General features: G+C 39.5%; 1 protein-coding gene and 1 long non-coding RNA gene across 3 annotated transcripts in view; one reads left to right on the plus strand and one right to left on the minus strand.

Annotated features, from left to right (window-relative positions):
* The first annotated feature begins 561 nt into the window (after positions 1-561).
* LOC122879150 lies at positions 562-4,324 on the plus strand. The gene is made up of 3 exons (XR_006378642.1): positions 562-917; positions 1,102-1,286; positions 3,551-4,324. It is a non-coding gene; the product is annotated as an uncharacterized LOC122879150 (long non-coding RNA).
* Positions 4,325-6,471: 2,147 nt separating this feature from the next.
* The window catches only part of LOC122879149 (POU domain class 2-associating factor 1), a 28,806-nt gene continuing 17,326 nt past the window's right edge, over positions 6,472-17,951 (minus strand). For both annotated transcript variants that reach the window (XM_044202922.1, XM_044202923.1), the window contains exons 2-5: positions 14,897-15,024; positions 9,721-9,760; positions 9,313-9,590; positions 6,472-7,997 (exon numbers count right to left, since the gene is read on the minus strand). In XM_044202922.1, coding sequence (XP_044058857.1) covers positions 7,569-7,997; positions 9,313-9,590; positions 9,721-9,760; positions 14,897-15,024 — 875 coding nt within the window. In that variant the 3' untranslated portion in view covers positions 6,472-7,568. The remainder of the gene's footprint in view (positions 7,998-9,312; positions 9,591-9,720; positions 9,761-14,896; positions 15,025-17,951) is intronic.

Consider the following 17,951-nt stretch of genomic DNA (forward strand, 5'->3'; position numbering starts at 1 on the left):
ATCTTTTTTTTTAACTCCATTGTGAGTCCAACAATGTTGTAGGCATGCAATGCTAAATCAGTGGAGTACTCTTTTAAGGTAAACCAAGATGTAATGGCTATAACAACTAAGGTTACGTTATCATAACATCCATAACATCAAAATTGTTTGTGTTAAAACTTGATATGCCCTTTTATTAAAAATGTGTGGCACTCACACAAGTTTTGTTTCATTGTACATATTGCACAGTAGAAGGGAAGATAACTTATGACAAAGGTCTCAGTTTAACCAGCTGAGTCACCATGAGGCTCAAACTGTATAAATGGAATTGCAGAGCACTATACAATACACAATACCAGTTTGATTAGGAACAATACCCAATGCTCCTAATCAAGCTAGATGTTGTTCATGGTAAAGTGACGCTGTTCAAGCTGTACACCTTTACGAGACGTGTTTGAAGTTTTATGATCAGATTTATTGAATAAAATCCCTGCTGCTTTTGTCCTTGTTAATATTTAAGCAACAGGATCAATGCTTTTCTATTGAATCCCAAAAATGGGTGCCAGGTAACAACTAACTTCCAATTGCTGGATAGGATAGATATAAAAACATTTCTCATCCCAGTGTACAATTAAACTTTGGCAACCTAAATAAAATGTTATCAGGCCTGGAGAAAAGGTGGATAGTGAAGCGTGTAAATAACATCACTCTGTATTTCACAACAACTGATAAGTGAGCCCTTCACCTGTGTGTATTCATATCAGAGGGTGTTTCTTTATTGACTAAATCAAGGGCTGTTTACATTCATTCACGTTTTCTGCATAAAACCCCGACACACATCCAGGCCTGATAACAGAAACCCTGGGTTGGCAGGTCACACACTGTGCAGTCACACTGCGAAAGTGACAGGAAAGTACTATTTACACATCAAACAGAGGGTAAGTGGAGGGTGAACACACCTGATGTGCGATAGTACTGTTTCTATTTGTGAAGTAGGTTAGTCAACACTATTAAAGTCATAATTTTCATATAAATAAATTGCTACAAAAAGAACAATAAAGTGATTCAAAATGTATTTAGTTCATCAAAGCTCTTTTGTTTTTTCTGTTTGGTGTCTGGTAGCTCTTTCCAAGGAACAACCTTCTGCAAAGGAAGTGATGCTTTTAAAGTTACTGGTTTATTTACTTACCTGGCCTGATCAGTGATAGCCGCCATGGCAGAACAGACAGAAAGAGGAGCACCACCTGAAGACATTCGTATGGAACATCCCAGGAAAAGGCAGTCTGAACCCAGAGTCTACCTGATGGGTATGTCATGATATACACAGTTTAATCTAAATAACACCAGTTGGAGATAATCGTTAACCCCTTTCCTTAGTTAACCACAACATTCCTGGTATTAACACTCTACCTGCATTACCCCTCTTATTAGATAACTGTAGAGATATCATGTGAGAACAGTTGAAAAAAATGACAAAATGTGAGAAAACAATAACACGCAGGCTCCTTTGGACCTCCTCCCCCTTATATTTGTGGTCTGCTATCTTGATCTGTGGCGTCTTGGACTGTTTAAGGATAACCTTCACATTAAGTGTTCTCTGAGAGCTGAGCAGAAAGAACAGGCCTCGGCATGACTGCACTGGTTCTAGTACCACTCCTGCTGTTTATGTTGTGCCTCCTGCAAAAGGCTGTTTTTCTTCACAGATGAAAACCAAGATAAATCAAATGTGCAAGTAGCAAAAGCAATAATGATAGCAGATGATAATCACATTTTCTTTACAAAATGTGCAGAACTTTGAAGCCCCCTGGGCATTTAGGAAACCCTTAGGAATGAAAATATGGTTTCAAAATCGTGTACCAACCTATTTAACACTTTTGTTGGCTTTTTCTAATAAGCTTTGTCTCTACTTTTAGTTCCAGGCTCTGTCATCAGTGTGGATCTTGCACTGAACTTGTCAGAGATCAGCCAATGGACATCTGTTTATATAATAACATCATGTATTGATCCTTTAAAGGAAGGGTTCAACATTTTTGGGAAATACTCTTATTCTCTTTCTTTGTTGATATATAAAAAATATTGATACCACTCTCATGTCTGTATGCTAAATATGAAGCTACAATCAGAATTAGCTTAACATAGAATAAAAACAGCAAACAAGGGGAAACAGCTAGCCTGGCTGTGTCCAAAGGTAACAAAATCCACCAGGACCTCTAGAGGTCACTGATTAACACATTATATCTAGTTTGTTTAATCCATACAAAAAGTGAAAAGTTAAAAAAAATATGTTTAAGGTAAATTTAGAGATAGATAGATAGATAGATAGATAGATAGATAGATAGATAGATAGATAGATAGATAGATAGATAGATAGATAGATAGATAGATAGATAGATAGATAGATAGATAGATAGATAGATAGATAGATAGATAGATAGATAGATAGATAGATAGATAGATGCAAACATGTTTCCTACTAAAAACCAGTTGGCAGGTTGTCACTGCCCTTCTGTCTGACACAGACACACACACACTTGCATCTCTCTTGGCATATGTTGTTGTCTGGGTTTCCCCCCCTCATCACCTACAACCAGTCAGACACTTTTATTATACATATATTTACTGACATCTATATTTACATTAACCGTAAATTTAAATGAAGCGCTGCTGCTGGCCCCACAGAGTTCGTAAAAGAGCCGACAAAATATTATGCTGAAATGATAAAATTCCTTATTACTCACAGGTTACATTCTGTAAATGTGAGTATACTGTGGTTCTTGAAGTGCAAAAAAGTGTTTGACATTGATTTGATAAAACAGTAGTCAAAACATTAAAAGACCACTTCAGCTGTTTAAGGAAAATAGACTCTTTGCCATTTAATGGGGAGAAAGTGGAGTGATGACAAAGTGAGTCACACTGTTTTTCTCCTGTGTCTTTGCCATGAATTTGATCTATATGGCAATCTGACACAGTTATCTGGTATGATTGTGTACTCAGACTTTTATTTATCAAGATGCATAAGACAATAATGGCTGGATTACCAGCTGGGCAAAGCAGGCAACTGCCCCAGGGCCCCCGACCCCTAAAAGCCCCAGGTTAGCTGCTTTGCAACTGGCATTAGAGACAAAACTAAAACTGTGTCTCCAGTTCATCTCATCCTGGAACAGCATCTCCTTCTTTTACAATGACCACACATCACAAAACAAGAAGACATCCAGCTCTTCACAGACGCATTCTGATGTCTTCGGCTACTATTACTACAACTACTACTGGTTCTCAGCCAAATGGCTGCCCAAATTCTCTTCCCCCTCCCCTTCCTCTACAATCTACGAAATGTACCCTATCATCACAGCAGCTATCCTTTGGAGGCACACATGGTCCAAAAAGACCATCGACGTCTACTCCAACAACAGCAGAATGGCAGGCAACAATAACAAAGGACCGTCCCGTCGTCTAGACAACATGCAATTCACGTGGAGGCTCACCCTGATTTCGCCCAAGCATCAATTCGTCATCCGAGCCTTCCACATCCCAGGTTATAAATACACGATCACTTTCTCACTTCTTGTTCCAGAAATTCAGACGATTGGCCCTAGCCACTTTCTTCACTGCTCAGAGTTTACAGCTACAAACCTCAACTGCCACCCGTCCCGACATGCGTCCGACATGAATCCCAGACCGCATCATAAAAATTCTCGGCCGCTGGTCGTCCCCAGCATACCTCACCTACGTACGCAATGACCTTAATGACATCAGAAATGCTCACACTTTCCAGTTGAGGTTCTTTTGGGGACTCTATCCACCACCGACAAAGAGACTACCAGACATCCAGCTACCGGCAGGAGCCGGACCATCATCACACTCCTCCATCCAACCAACCACGACCCAGAGTTTCCTCCTTCTTCCCTCACCCTCCTTCCCTTCATCCCCTCATCCGCTCACCCCTTCATTCCTTGACCCTCTCCCCATCATCCTACAACCTCGACCCTCCCCCACATCCATCCGTCCCTCCTGCATCAACTCAGCTCTCCTCTATTCATAACATGCAATAAACTGTTCATCTATACATTCACTGGTGTGGTCTTTGTTAGTGAAAACTGTGTAATTTCCAAATAGAAAGGATAAACACATGCCAAAGGGATTTTTCATAACCTGGCAACCCAAAAGTTGTTCTCATTATTAGCTTATAACTGATCTAGAAATCATTAGTGAATGATTTATTAACGATTAATTGAAAACATTTGTTACAGCTTATAAACCCTGTATAAAGGGTGGATTACTAGAAAGTGGTACTAAGATGCAAATTTGTAATAGCAGCAATTGTTGTGTGACAGCAGAATGAATATATAAGTACTCTGCTAATTGTAAAATGTGTATTCTCAGCCTCCACGAGGTGCCAGATATCTGAGAAACCGGGGCACAATCTTTCCATGATAAGCCCCAGCGTGGGCTTCATGTATCCCGCCCCTGTGTGCTATCAAAGGTGCTGCACAGGCATGTTTCTGCAACGCCTTTTGGCCCAAAGATGGAGTGCGTTAAAGGGACTCTCTGTGATTCAACACATGCGGCTCTCATCAACCGCTACAGCCCTGATTCACAGGCTGATGCACTGAAAGGAGGAGGAGCAAGACTGTACTGAGAACCTACAGGCAATTATAAGCAAAGTGTCACACATGACATTACCTTTCAACACTGTTTATCTTTCTCCTAGCTGCTGAAGCACCCTAAGGACATGTGCACGTAAGCTGTGTCAGCAAGGCAGCAAAGGACCAACTGTCCCTTCTTTGATCCACAGGGAAGCTCAGTTTTGCGATAAACTGGCACAAATACTCTAAGAAAAACACATGCTAACTGAATGAGTCATCAGATAAATCATTTACCAAGAATCAAAGAGAGCAGATGGATGATGAGAGATCCATTTGAAAATGTTTATATGAGCAAAGATTTAAAGATACCTCTCACGCTACCATGACACTTCCATATTTCCTGTAACTTTGAGCAGCTGGACTGAACATTAACATGATCTTGTTAGCCAAAACCTCCTAAAACGTACATATTTAGTTCACCAAGGATCTTGAGTTACAGTTACATTCAGGCTGATATAAAAAAAAAATGAAATCAGAAACCTGCACTCTTGGAATTCATACAAACCTGTGTGTGCTTGAAAATTTAGCAATTTCTCAAGTTTCAGCTGCACATGCACACAGCTATTCACATGTCTGTCATTTTGATTTATTATCTCTCTTTTTTCTCTTTTTCATTTTCTTTCCCTGGGTATTATATTATATATCGATGCCCATGATAAGAGTATCACCTATAATCTTATCATTTGTTTTGTTTTGAATTCTGCATGAGAAAACAGAGCCAAAGCCAACTTCTCTTTACATGTTCCCATCAGCACATTTTCTCCCCTGTGATACGATCTCATGTGTTTCCTGGTGTGGGATTTGACAAATTAGTTGCAGCCCCTTTCACGATGTCAGTTTCCCCTCGGGGAAAACCCCTTTGACTGGGGGAAAGCCCTCATCCTACAGTGCAGTGTAAGATGGTTCAATGCACTCTGTTGTAACTAATAAAACCAAAAGTCTTGGATTGCACTGTTATATGTTCAGTGTTTAACTACCTTGCATATTTCAGCTTGAACAACAACCTAATAAATGTTCATTTAGGCGGAAACATTTTCGGAAGTTTAAAGCTGCATCAGGCAGATTAGTATAATGGCGGCTCCAAATCGCAGAAAGCTATACGTGTAACTGCAACTGAACAATTTGAAGTTCAATGCCAAGAAAACATGCAACACAATGTTTAATACCAAACACTAAGAGGATGAGATCATTTATTCATCTTTTTAATTTTTTTCATAGTTAATTATTTGCCTTGAGTATCTTATCTTTATTATATCTACTGATTTAATTTCTCCACTCTTCACTAAACATTCCTGCTTTATCCCTCCCCACCAGGTATGGCACCGCTACATCTATTATAAACACATCATGTCTTGTATATTTCTAATGGAAAATGTATTGTATGTCACTCTTATTCATGTCTTATTCATCAGGGGTGGGAGAAGCTTTTCTGTTGGAACCCCATCTGTGATTTTTACTGATAAGACATGTGCATTTGGACATGAAGATCTTGCCTGATGCCATTTCAGTTTTAAGTCAGTTTAAAGGCTTCACATATGTTCACTGGCTTTGGTTGACACTCTAGTGAAGGCTGCACTTTTCAGATTGTTAGTGCTTAGTGCATCTGACATTACTGACATGTTTTTCAAATAGCACTCCCAAATCTATATGCTCTGTGTTCAAACACAATATTTTGGCAGCAATCAAAACCTCCTCCTTCCATTTAAAAAACTTTGTTGTTACATAAAGTCACTACCTAACTTACTTAGTCTTTGTTCCTCTTTGGTCAACTTGCTCCCACAGTTCTTTGTCTGGTTTGATACAAATCATCAGCTAGTAAAAAAGAAAATCAGCAGTTCAGGACACATGATAATTCTTCAGGCTCTTGTTAACGGACAGCATTAATGACAGATGTCTAAGGCAAACAACTCGAGGCTGTGAGATGGACAGCACTTAACGTTAAATGTGTCTCAGGAAACTGCGACCGTCTCTGACATAACTCCCACTGACCGGGACAACAGCGTCTTTTTCCTGTTTTTCAATGACAGATGTTTTTGCTGCAAAAAAAGAAACATGCTAACAAGCTAACATGCTAGCTGCTAACATGAATATGAATCAAATATAGGTTAAGAAAAGCATTAATATCTTACACACTCATATAAAAAAAACCAAAAGGCCCAGTTTTATATGATCTACAGTAGAAATGTGCATTACATCACAACATGTGAGCATAAAATGATAATAAACTCCATTCTGCAAAAAAAAGTAGGTCGCTTTTCCCTTCACTACATCTTATATGCATATAATAAAAACAAAAAAATAACAATAATAGTAGAAGGTATTTTGTTTACCATTGCAGGACAAGTGTAAAAGTAACAGGTGTAACTAAGTTAATTTTAGGTTTTGGGCATCATTTTTATTGGTTATAACATCAATGTACTAACTAAATTAACTGTTGAGATCCGGGAAGATGGCAACATCACTGCAAAGAAACAACCCTAAACCTTTGTGATAATTTGTGATTAAAAACAATTTTGTTAAAGAACATGTACCAAGCACTATCAACTGAAATATTAAAGGCATCAAAACTATATTTTGAAACATTGTCCCTATACAAGACCAGGTCTCAAGATTCAGTTTTTAGTGATGCATATTACTAAACAAATTTGTAATTAATAAAATTGCCATAAAGTAATTTTCACAACCTGGGGTCCTTTGGAACCCGTGAGTGCCTGGGATTTTGGGGGAGTTACCCACTGTCCCTGGTTATTAATCCACCATCAATCTCAGCAATTAATTTGGTGAGTACTGTGCTATAATAATCAATAGAAGTTATGGCTACAAAGCCACACAGCTACAAAATTAAGACCCAAGTCGTAATAAACCCAAATTATTCTTTAATGGTGGCCCCTGAGAAACAAACAGAAATAACTACTGTTCTCCACGGACAGAAGAACACTCATATTTTCAGACATTCGGAAGGAAGAGGGAGCTACTGTATGAGTCTTTGTCCTCTTCTTGGCCATCATTCTTTTGATCCTCCAGAAGTTTATCCAGGAGGCTCTGTGATTCCGGCTCTACCCCTGGATCTTCATCCAGAGACTGGTCTTGTGGTTCAGGGTCCAGCTGGTGTTCTGAATGCTGCGGGAGGTCCAGTATCTGTGGATGAGGATTCACACCCTGAGCTTCCAACTGAGGGATCATGGTGGTCAAAGACATGGACAAGGGCATGTGGACCAGAGGTGACCCGGGCAGGGCTGCAGAGCCGGGGGCAAACTGGACCCCAGGGTTGGGCATGGTAGATATGGTGGTGAGGGGCTGGGCCCAGGGTAGGTAGGTCAACCCTGAGTCTGGGAGCTCCATCTGAGGGAGGGAGGCTGGTGCTGGGGCTATGGTCTGAAACAACAAATATGACTGATGTTGATCACAGAGGAACTAAAACTAGCAAAGACACAAACATAGCTTGATATTGTTGCTGCTTACGCAATGCAAACAACGCTGTCTTCAGAAGTTGAAGAATGAAATTAAAGGAACTAGGTTGACCATTGAAACTAGGCTGATGTGGTGAGGAAAAGGCCTCGCAGACCTCTGCCAATCAAATCCTTTAGGTTAGTGCTCTCTCTCGTGTCAGTTAAATGACAGAATCATTCAATTAATTGCAGGTTGTAGGCTATGCCGTTATGTGATGTGGCTGTTTGAGGCAGTAGGACTTTTGTTTTGCCTCTTAGTGCCTGGCTGATTGGCTGCAGCCGCAATAGGATGATGATGATCATCCCCAGCTCTCTATGCTCCATACCGTCAAACCATTAGTGTATAAAGAGTACTTCACAGATTTAGAATTGCACTCCTATAACATTGGACTCACAATGGACAGTTTAAGTAGGAATAGGAATAATAATAAGTAGTAAGGAAGGAATAGTAGGAAGTATCAAAATCAGTGCAGCAGAACCAGAGATATTGTCCTTTTTATTCCCTGCATTCTTCTTCCTTGTCAAAACATGGTGCCTACATTATTCACAATACAATTCGACCACAGACAGTTTGGTCCAGACAGCTGTGCTGATGTAGCGCTGAGCTGCCAGCCTCTAGCAGAGATGAACAGCGGGCTGCTCACTTCTTTCTAACTCCACACCACCAGATTTTTTTCATGTTCAAACTTGTAGTCTTCAGCCCCAATGCACGCTGACTTAAGTGGAGACAAAAGGCTTTATACAACTTTTTTCACATATGTAGTAGTACTCCCCAACACCTGTAATCAGACTTTGATGTGTAAAATCTGTGACTTTCCCATTTAAGCCAAACAGGGAGCTGCAGGTGCACAACTTGTGGTGGATCAACAGACAAGCAAGATGCAGTACAATCATTTCTGAGCTTTTTTTGCTTCAAGAGAAAATAAAATGTAGCGACGTAGCGTTTGGTCTTGCAGCTCCGCTACTCAGTGTAAAAAAATAGCTTGTTACTGGAAACAGTACATGGCTGTGAAAGTATAGGCAACACAAAAGCTACTGGGTAATGTAGTTAAACTACTAGGATCACTACTTATAACATTGCTACTCCCCAACACTGGTTACAATACAGGTGCACTGGTGTTTGATACTAAAAAGATAGAAACTAGGTTTTGAGTGGAGTGGCACAAAGGTCTACCTGGGAGACTTAACTGAACTTACTCTGAGCATACTTTTGTTCACACACAGAGTTGTCTCCTACTCACCCCAAAGTTAGTGAGCAGTGGTGTGTGTGTGTAGGTCAGCATGGTGTAGCTGGGACACAGAGTCTGCATGTACACATCAGCAGTGAGGGTGGGGGTGGCTGAGTAGGCCAGAGTCTGAACTGAACGGTCCTGCTGGTTGTAGTCAGATGAAGACCAGGGTGTTACAGCAGGCTGCAGGCCAGCGCTGGTGGCAAGGGGTGCAGCTTTCCATCCTGCACACTGCAGCCCTCCATCACTGACTACAGTCGACGGCTCAGCAACATCAGAGCCAAAGATGCCTGAATTTCAGAGAGAAGTTTGAGTGTGTGTCTTCAAAGACAGGCAGAGACACATGCTTTACTTACAGGAATCAATTTGGTAAATGTGTCTGGTAACTCTCAGACGCAGCTGTTAGCAATGAACATGTACCTTGTGTGTATGATGACTGGCTGTTGTGTGTGACCACATCCTAAAACAAACAGATTATAACAATTAAAAAAGTGAATTGAGCATGGCATTTATTTGCAGTAGAACCATAATCATATGTTGCTGTCATACTACTCATACTGTGATGCTGACATATAAATATGCAGTATTTACACACCAATCAAGTCCAGGTGTGAGCAGCAGCTGAGTTGAGATTATAATTAGTGTGTGTGTGTGTGTGTGTGTGTGTGTTACAGATACAAGCCAGAATTTGTTAGTATATTCACATACAGGGTATGGTCTCGAAGAGTTTGTCTTGTGCAAAATCAGCTTTCTTAATTGATTCATGTGTAGCTAATGCTGAATTTTGTGAGCATGGTAAAACATTTTGAAAATGTGAAATATTAATATTGAAGATAAATTGATCTGTTTCTTTGCAAAAATTCAAATTCAAGAAAACTAGAGCACTTTTTTAAAGCCAGACGGAATTCATAAAACACAAGTTAACAAAAGTTAAAGCTTGTAATTCTGTCTTCCGTTGGGACAGAGCTTATAACTGTCCAACGCAGGCTAGGTTGGTTATTTACTGTTATACTGCATGTATCATTCCATTGACCTACATTCATGTTTCCCAATGGAGACAGATATTCTTAATTACATATCTGTGATCCACAAGATTAGATATTACATCTCACCAAGGCAGAAAACAATGGGTAAATGTCTTCCACAAACCACATTTTACTGGAAACCTACATGTTGCAACTTAATAATTGATCAGATTGCATAACTGGATATCATATTCCCTGAAGGCACAACGGACACACTTGTCTTACACCAGTAGAGGTTGTTCAAAGAGCGAGGGTGGAGTTTCGCTGCACGTTATATAGAGATTATATTTAGTAAAGCGTTAAAGAGTCAAGGCTAAGGTTAAACTAATATTCAACTCTCAAAACCTCTCGAAGGATAGGTTCACAATTTTTTGTGAGTCTATCTTAATACAAAACTCACATGTGTACATTGAAAGTGTGATTGGTCGCTGTAATTGTTTCTCCTGTGTCTTCGATGCCTGCCGCAAAGAGACCCGTTCTTAAAGCAATTTCAGTGGAAGGGATGGGGACAAAATCCTAGTTCCAAGGTTAATGTACTCTCAGCTGAAACTAATATGAGGCTTCAGCAGTCATGAGCTATCAGTTATCAAATCAAGTGAGAAACTTTGAAAGTTACAGAGTTATTAGTACAAAATTCCCTCTTTGTGTTGGTACTAAAACACCGTAACTTTGGTTTGATTTGACAAAATCAGACTGTTGAAGCCTCATGTTAGCTTCAGCTAAACCTGTGAGTGCAAGGACTGTGGATTTTGTCACCCATCACTTACACTGGAACTGCTATGAGAAGGGATCTCTGCAGCCAGTGTGGACAAGAGGAACAATTACAGTCATACATACATATGGGCATGTGATTATTGTTTTAAGATAGACTTGAAAAAAATGTGAACCTATCCTTTAATCTACTGTGTATTTGTTGGGTCCAGTTTAATGTAATCCCGGGGTTGGGAGTAAACTGAGGCCAGGGACTGCAGGTGGAAAGCAGCTAGAAGCTAAATCTTTTCTCTTTATATGAGATGGATGTTGATTGCACGGTTCCTGACAAATACATTTAATAAAATGACAAAAATGTTATCTTGTGGTTTTGCTTCATTACTTAGGTCACAATTGAACAAACTCCATCTGTTGAGGAAGACTGTGAGATGTTCTTTAAAGTTCAGAAAAGGCTAGTAAGTGGACCTTGAGTTAATTTTATTTATTTATTTATTTTGGTCATTATATAGGGGTTGTTTGTAAAGGCTTGTATTCATTTCTTCTTGGTCTTATGAGTTTCTTTTGAATCCACTTTCCCCCAAACTTCTTAATAATTTCCTACATTTCCCACAATGTCTCTCAACAGCCAAAATATGAAGGCATGAAGGTGCACAGAAAAATGGCACAATTGTATTACCGCTTCAGAACAATGACGAAGAGAGTCAGGCCCGTTTTTTAAAATTACAAAAGTAGCTGACAGAGGCTGTGGCTGCAGTGCAAAGGTTCATTGAGGAGACTGGTTATGCATAAAGCTGTGTCTCTGCCTTTACAATTTCCTAAATGAATCCTGTGGGATTGTTAAACATATGGCGGCTCTAGGTTAAAGCCCTCTCTCTGATTCTGAGGGGGTGACATCAAAAGCTTATGTTTAGACAATTTCATCACATTAGTCCATTAATAGCTGTCCTAGAGCTTTCATTCATATCACATGATCTTCCTAAGTAGATGGAATTTGTTGGAAATCTTGTAAATGTTGTTTAAAAATTTTAATTTTGACACCTACAATTCCATCCCAACTGGGCAACTCCATCGACTGTGTGATACTATCAAAAGTTCCAGAACAGCTACTAATGGACCATATGGTGAGATTGTTTTACCAACTGCTGTCTCCAAGGTCAAGAATGAACTTTAAACATTTTAAACATGAATTATTCATATATTTATTAGAATTTCTTATCATATATTGGTTTATTTATCAGGGACAGTGCACATAATAAACAAAGCAGACTACAAATTAAACTTTTTTTTTTGTTTTTGTTCAACGTTATGAGAATGTGATTTACATTTCCCAATATATTTTGTATATATTCTGTCCAAGTTCACTTGTCATCCAGTTGTGTTCCTTTGGAGGCATGATTCACTGGACTGAATCATGGCAGGAAATAATTTGATTTGTTTAAATTCAGCGTAAAGTAAGATTCTCACAATAGTGGAAAATCCTCCTGCCAGCACCTTTAAAGCTTGCTAATTAACATTTTATATGTCATTTGTTTAATCCATAGAAAAACCGAAGAGAAAAACACATCAAGCTGTGGTTTCACAGGGGCTATGTGCTGTCTTGGCTGGGCGCAATGACTTCCTGGAGTCTTGTCGTCACCGCGAGGTTGCCAGGCAACCAGCGAAAACTCCAGTAATTTACTGGCTCAGCCAAGAAATAGTTCCAGCAACTATTTGTACTATTTTGTACATGTTTTGTTTTTACATGTATTTTCCAAAATGTCAAACTATTCCTTTAATATGGTGGGATGCCTCCTGTGAATACAACATTACAGTGATTCCGAACACTGTCAGGTGAGATCTGTAGATTATCCATGTTGCAAACCTGGGCCAAAACTATCTGCATGGTATTATACCACTAGAGGTTGGTAGGAAAATGTGTTTTTTAATAATTTGGCCAAACTGACCCTTTAATAGCGATACCTAATAGCATTGCACTTACAGTAATAGCTTAAGTGCAATGTATTGATGTTTTTTTTTATTGTTTCCAAGGGTTTTGTTGTCACTGTGAGGTTGCCAAGCAACCAGCATAAACTCCAGGAAATCAATGCGCCCTGTAAAGAATTAGTTCCAGCATGCAACCCCTCTTAAAACCACCACTTATTTTGACATGTTTGTTTATGTAGCATACACACATCAGAGTGGTGTTCATTTTTTCATCTAACTCGTGACAAGAAAGAGAAAAGAAATTTCACAAAATGTCGAACTATTCCTTTAATATGGCGGGATGAACGTGAACATAGTATTACAGTGATTAAGCACATTGGATTCATTTAAAAACATTGGATTTAAACCTAGAGAGGCACCCCGAGGACCCTCAAAGGTCAAAAGTACACAAGAGAAATGAATTCTTAAAGGGTTCAACCCTTGAATGATATCAAATATGAGTTTCAAAATAAATGTTCATGTTCCACAGAAATGCTCTCATAGTGAAAGATGAGTATTATCAATTACATTTTGTAACCTATTGGAAGATAACAAGTGATGCTTCATGTTTCTTTCTCTCTTATCAAAGGGGGGGAATGAGGGGAGTTTGTGCACGTGTGTTTGTGTGTGCACGTGTTGTGTCTGTCTTCTCCTGGTCTGGTATGTGTAATAAATAGCAAGTGGGAGGGCTCTTTGGCAGGGCTACAAGTTATTTTGCATAGGGCTGTGTGCCCAGCCCTGGAGCCATGCAGGGAATGGCTGTAACTGTCACGGAAAAACACCTGGATTATATAAAGACAACCCTCCCCCCCCTCCTCACTCTGGGATAGGCCCTGGGTCCTGACACATCCTGATGTGAAAGGGGGCCCTTCCTTTCAGCTCTAGAAAATGCTATCTACAACTTATTGAATAATTGTTGGAAAAATTACTCCCCAAAGAACAATCTTGTTGCAGCTCGATTCTCGTGTTGCAGCTTCTGCTCGACAGAGTTCACTTTTACAAGCAACAACATGCGTCTGGAGGTTCAGCCATGTGCATTTCTTTTGATCTCTGCAATGGGCTCCCTGCTGCAGAGATCAAAAGAAGCATAAAGATCATTGACTCTGTCATCTACATGACAGGTCTGATGAGTGAAGAATGTCGGCCTGGAGTGTTAAAGTGATAAATCATCAGGACGCAATAAAGGAAGCGTTATTAGAAATGCAACATGTCATTTAGACATTATTTGGCAGTACATCGTGTGTTTGTGATGGAAACTGTTCTAGGACAACACCCCGAATAAAGTTCCTGAACTTGAGTTCAGTTAAAGACCTAGCTGTCACTGTCACAGCCCTGACAAGAAATGTTGGGGGTTTTGTTTTTCAGACTTAAAAGTAGTTCTGCTCCTTTTCTCTACTTTATATTATTCTTGAATTTCACAGACTCTAAATTTTGAGTATATTTTCAATATCTGAAAATCTCACAAAGCACAGGTTTGAAATGTTTGATTAGTCAGACAGCACATTATCCTGAGCAATCATTGCTCCACACTGTAACTGCTGCTACAGTAAATCCTGTGCTTCTTATTTGTTTAATGACTAACGATGCTGTGATAAAGGTCCAGGGAAGAATGTGGTTTCAGTGTTTGCGAGGCCCAAAGAAAGGGTGGAGGGCCAACGTATATTCCCAAAACCTATGCAAAACCTTGTCTTGTTATGTATAAAATGTGTCAGGCCCTACGTATGTCATGTATGCTGAAGAATTCAGAATGTTTTACTCAAATGTACACCTGTTTTCAAATGTCACAAAACTGAGTAAAAAATCACAATGTGCAACTGATCACAAAATATATTAATCATCCAAAGTGCATTATAAAATGCATTATGTTACGTTAATGTCACGTGTCATGTTGTCCTCACCGCAGTAGGGGGCGTTGTCTTGGCGCTGTGCGGCTCCAGACTCCGCTTCCTCCGCAGCAGCTCTTTGACTGGATCTCTGACTCGAACACCTTGGTACGGTCTGGACCTGGCCAGTGCTGATGGTGGCGCTGGAAAGGCCAGAAACCAAGAAAGAGAGAGAAATGGACACACATGACCTCCTGTCCCTGTGGTTGTCCTGAGGCAGTCTCTGTGATGGACATGATGAGTTCACAGTTGAATGGTGGCTCAGTAGGCTCGCTAAGCTGCATGTGTTCTGACTGTCAAAGCTGACTCTGAAATCAGTGAGTTTGAAACAAGACATGACAGTAAAAAATAAACCTGGTATTATAAGACTTGACTATGAGCATAGGCTGATATAAATACTGACAATAAATATTCAGTACATACACAAGTGTTCCACATTATCATACAGTAAGTAGTAATATCTTACATCATCATCAGTCACAGTCAATTCACTTTGAACCCATGACATCTACTGCAAATGATGTGCAATATGCATTAAAACAGGAAATGACAGCATGAGAAATAACACTGTCCACTCATTTTCAGTAACATGATGAACATAGATTTGCTATATGGGCTGCTACTGCATCCTTTTAAACATATATCATTACAATAAGAAAAAAACAATGGAAACACCCTCTCATCTGTATGTTGTTTATCAACAGACTGTGAGATCTGTGGATCCTTTTTTACCTCGACTATGGCCCAAACCATGCTGCTGGTTTCTTTGGACCCATTTTTATGCTGTAAAACAGTCCTGAATCCCAAAGGGGTGCCAAGATAATTAACAGGACAGGAGAGCATTGCAATATTACTATTTCTTCTAGACAAAATTCTGTTTGTTTTTCTTGACTTTTCTCAAATAATTCCTTTTTTTTTTTTTCTTTTTTTTTTTGTTAAATACAGGATTAAACCCTTTCAGATCTCCAAAACATATTAGGGGTGAGGAAATGACTGCTCATGACATCCTAAACCTGTGACAATGGGTCACATGTAGACACTGCTTCATTTTAAGGTGAGCCAAAGGTTGGGAAACACTGTTATAAAATGCTCAAAATATTAAGATTGAAAGTTCATTGTTGATCTCGGAAACAGCAGCTGATAAAGCCCATGAGTAACTGTTTTGGGGCTTTTGATCTATCACATGATCTTCCTCTGCATGGAGTGTGCCTAGTATATATACAGAGGTCCTCTATACACAGTATACTATATACACACACAAAGGAGATGTATAACAGGATAACTCCAGAAGGGAAATGAAGTTGTGCTTGTACTCATGAGCTCTGAGGTATTCTGGCACACAAGCATCAGCAGGCCTCTTGGCTCCTTGTACAGACAGTGTGGCGCAATCTGGAAGTAACCAATTCTTTCACCAGTCAGTCAGTTTGTTTCCAAATGCGCGCACACACCATGCGCCAGAGGCCCCAACGCACACGCATGTTTCAGAGTTGCCACCGCGAGCGTGTGTGCGTTTGGCCCAACAGCGCAATGATAACCCGGTGCCACGGTTTAGAAACGAATCAACTGCAGAGGAGTCGGTTTAAAATTGAATACGCGTGTGTGTGTGTGTGTGTGTGTGTGTGTGTGGCGGGGGTTTCAGCGATTTCGCGCTTCAGTATAACCGAAAACTCCATAACAGCTACTGTACTAATACATGAGCTTGTTTTGTCAACTGTTCAAAATAAATTGACTGGAAATCTAAAATCTGTGCAAAATACTCCAAGCAGCTTCTCCTGTCACTGTGAGCGTGGAATTCAAGAAGTGTAGTACAGACGTTAAAAATCTATCTATGGCAACGCTGCACAGAATGCAACTAAATTAATAACATACAAAGTTATATTAACAACATGCACAGTGTCCTTAGTCTAATTTTTTGATTCTTTTTTTTATTTATGCCACTTTGAAAAAAAAGAATCTGACAAAAACAGCTAAATAAATGTTTAATGAGATCATTTCTTGACCTAAATCTCAATTTGATCACCACACAGACTGCAATCAAACAATCCTCTCTATCCATAATAGTTATTGAAAGCATGGTGATCATTAGCATTCATTAGATTTTATAACCTTTTTGCAAGAAAGGTAAAATGATTATGGGCAATTGTGATACTTCTGTTATTATGATCATGCATTCTAATGCCTTATTATGACTGTTCTTGCAAAGCATCATAATATATTATGAAGGCTTTTAGCAACTCTGCATGTGTTATAATGTTTTATGTAGATATGTAATGCATTATAGATATGGGTTGAATTCTAAAATCTAAAAATCTAAACAATTTTAAATGATACCAGTATTCATTGTCTCACATCTAACTCAACAAAATATTTCAGTAGTATTTAAGTTGGTTGCAATTTAATGCCCATGGTGGCACCTGCTGTGGTTGCAGTTGATCTGTGAACCAGTACACTCATTAGAGGTAACAGTTTATTGCCTTTCCCACCATCATAAAGATTTTCTGTACTTATGCACTATATTCATTTGAATATTTCACTAATAAACATGGGCTTTCACTGTCCTCTGGAGCCATGCAGACAGAGACTGCAGGTTAAATGGTCCAAATGTTGACAACGAATGACTTCCTGCAAGTATAAACATGAGGAGAAATCTGATCTGACAGAGAGGGCCTCTTTTGAAAAAACTCAAAATCAACAGCGCTGTACACTGTGAAACTGCACACAGTGCCGTCAGTCAGCACGGCCCTACGAAGTCATTGAGCGTTATGACATTTTCCCTCACAGCAGTGCAGCAGTGTGAACTCTCTGCAGATGGAGGATGATCTACGTACATGCACCACAACAGCTGTCATGAATCCCAAATAGACAAAAAGGATACTGGTCACTATTTGATCAGTTCTATGACAGTTACAGCCGGGGAAGTATTTGTGGTACCATGCTGTTTCTAAATCGTGCTTTATATTTGAATATGGACTGTGCTCTATACCTCCAAGTTGGTACAAAATTCCATCCATCAATTCGATCATAGTTCTATCATAACATCCATCTCCCCAGTCTTCCTGTCCCTGCCTCA

The sequence above is a fragment of the Siniperca chuatsi genome, linkage group LG7, assembly GCF_020085105.1.
Source record: "Siniperca chuatsi isolate FFG_IHB_CAS linkage group LG7, ASM2008510v1, whole genome shotgun sequence".
NCBI lineage: Eukaryota > Metazoa > Chordata > Actinopteri > Centrarchiformes > Sinipercidae > Siniperca > Siniperca chuatsi.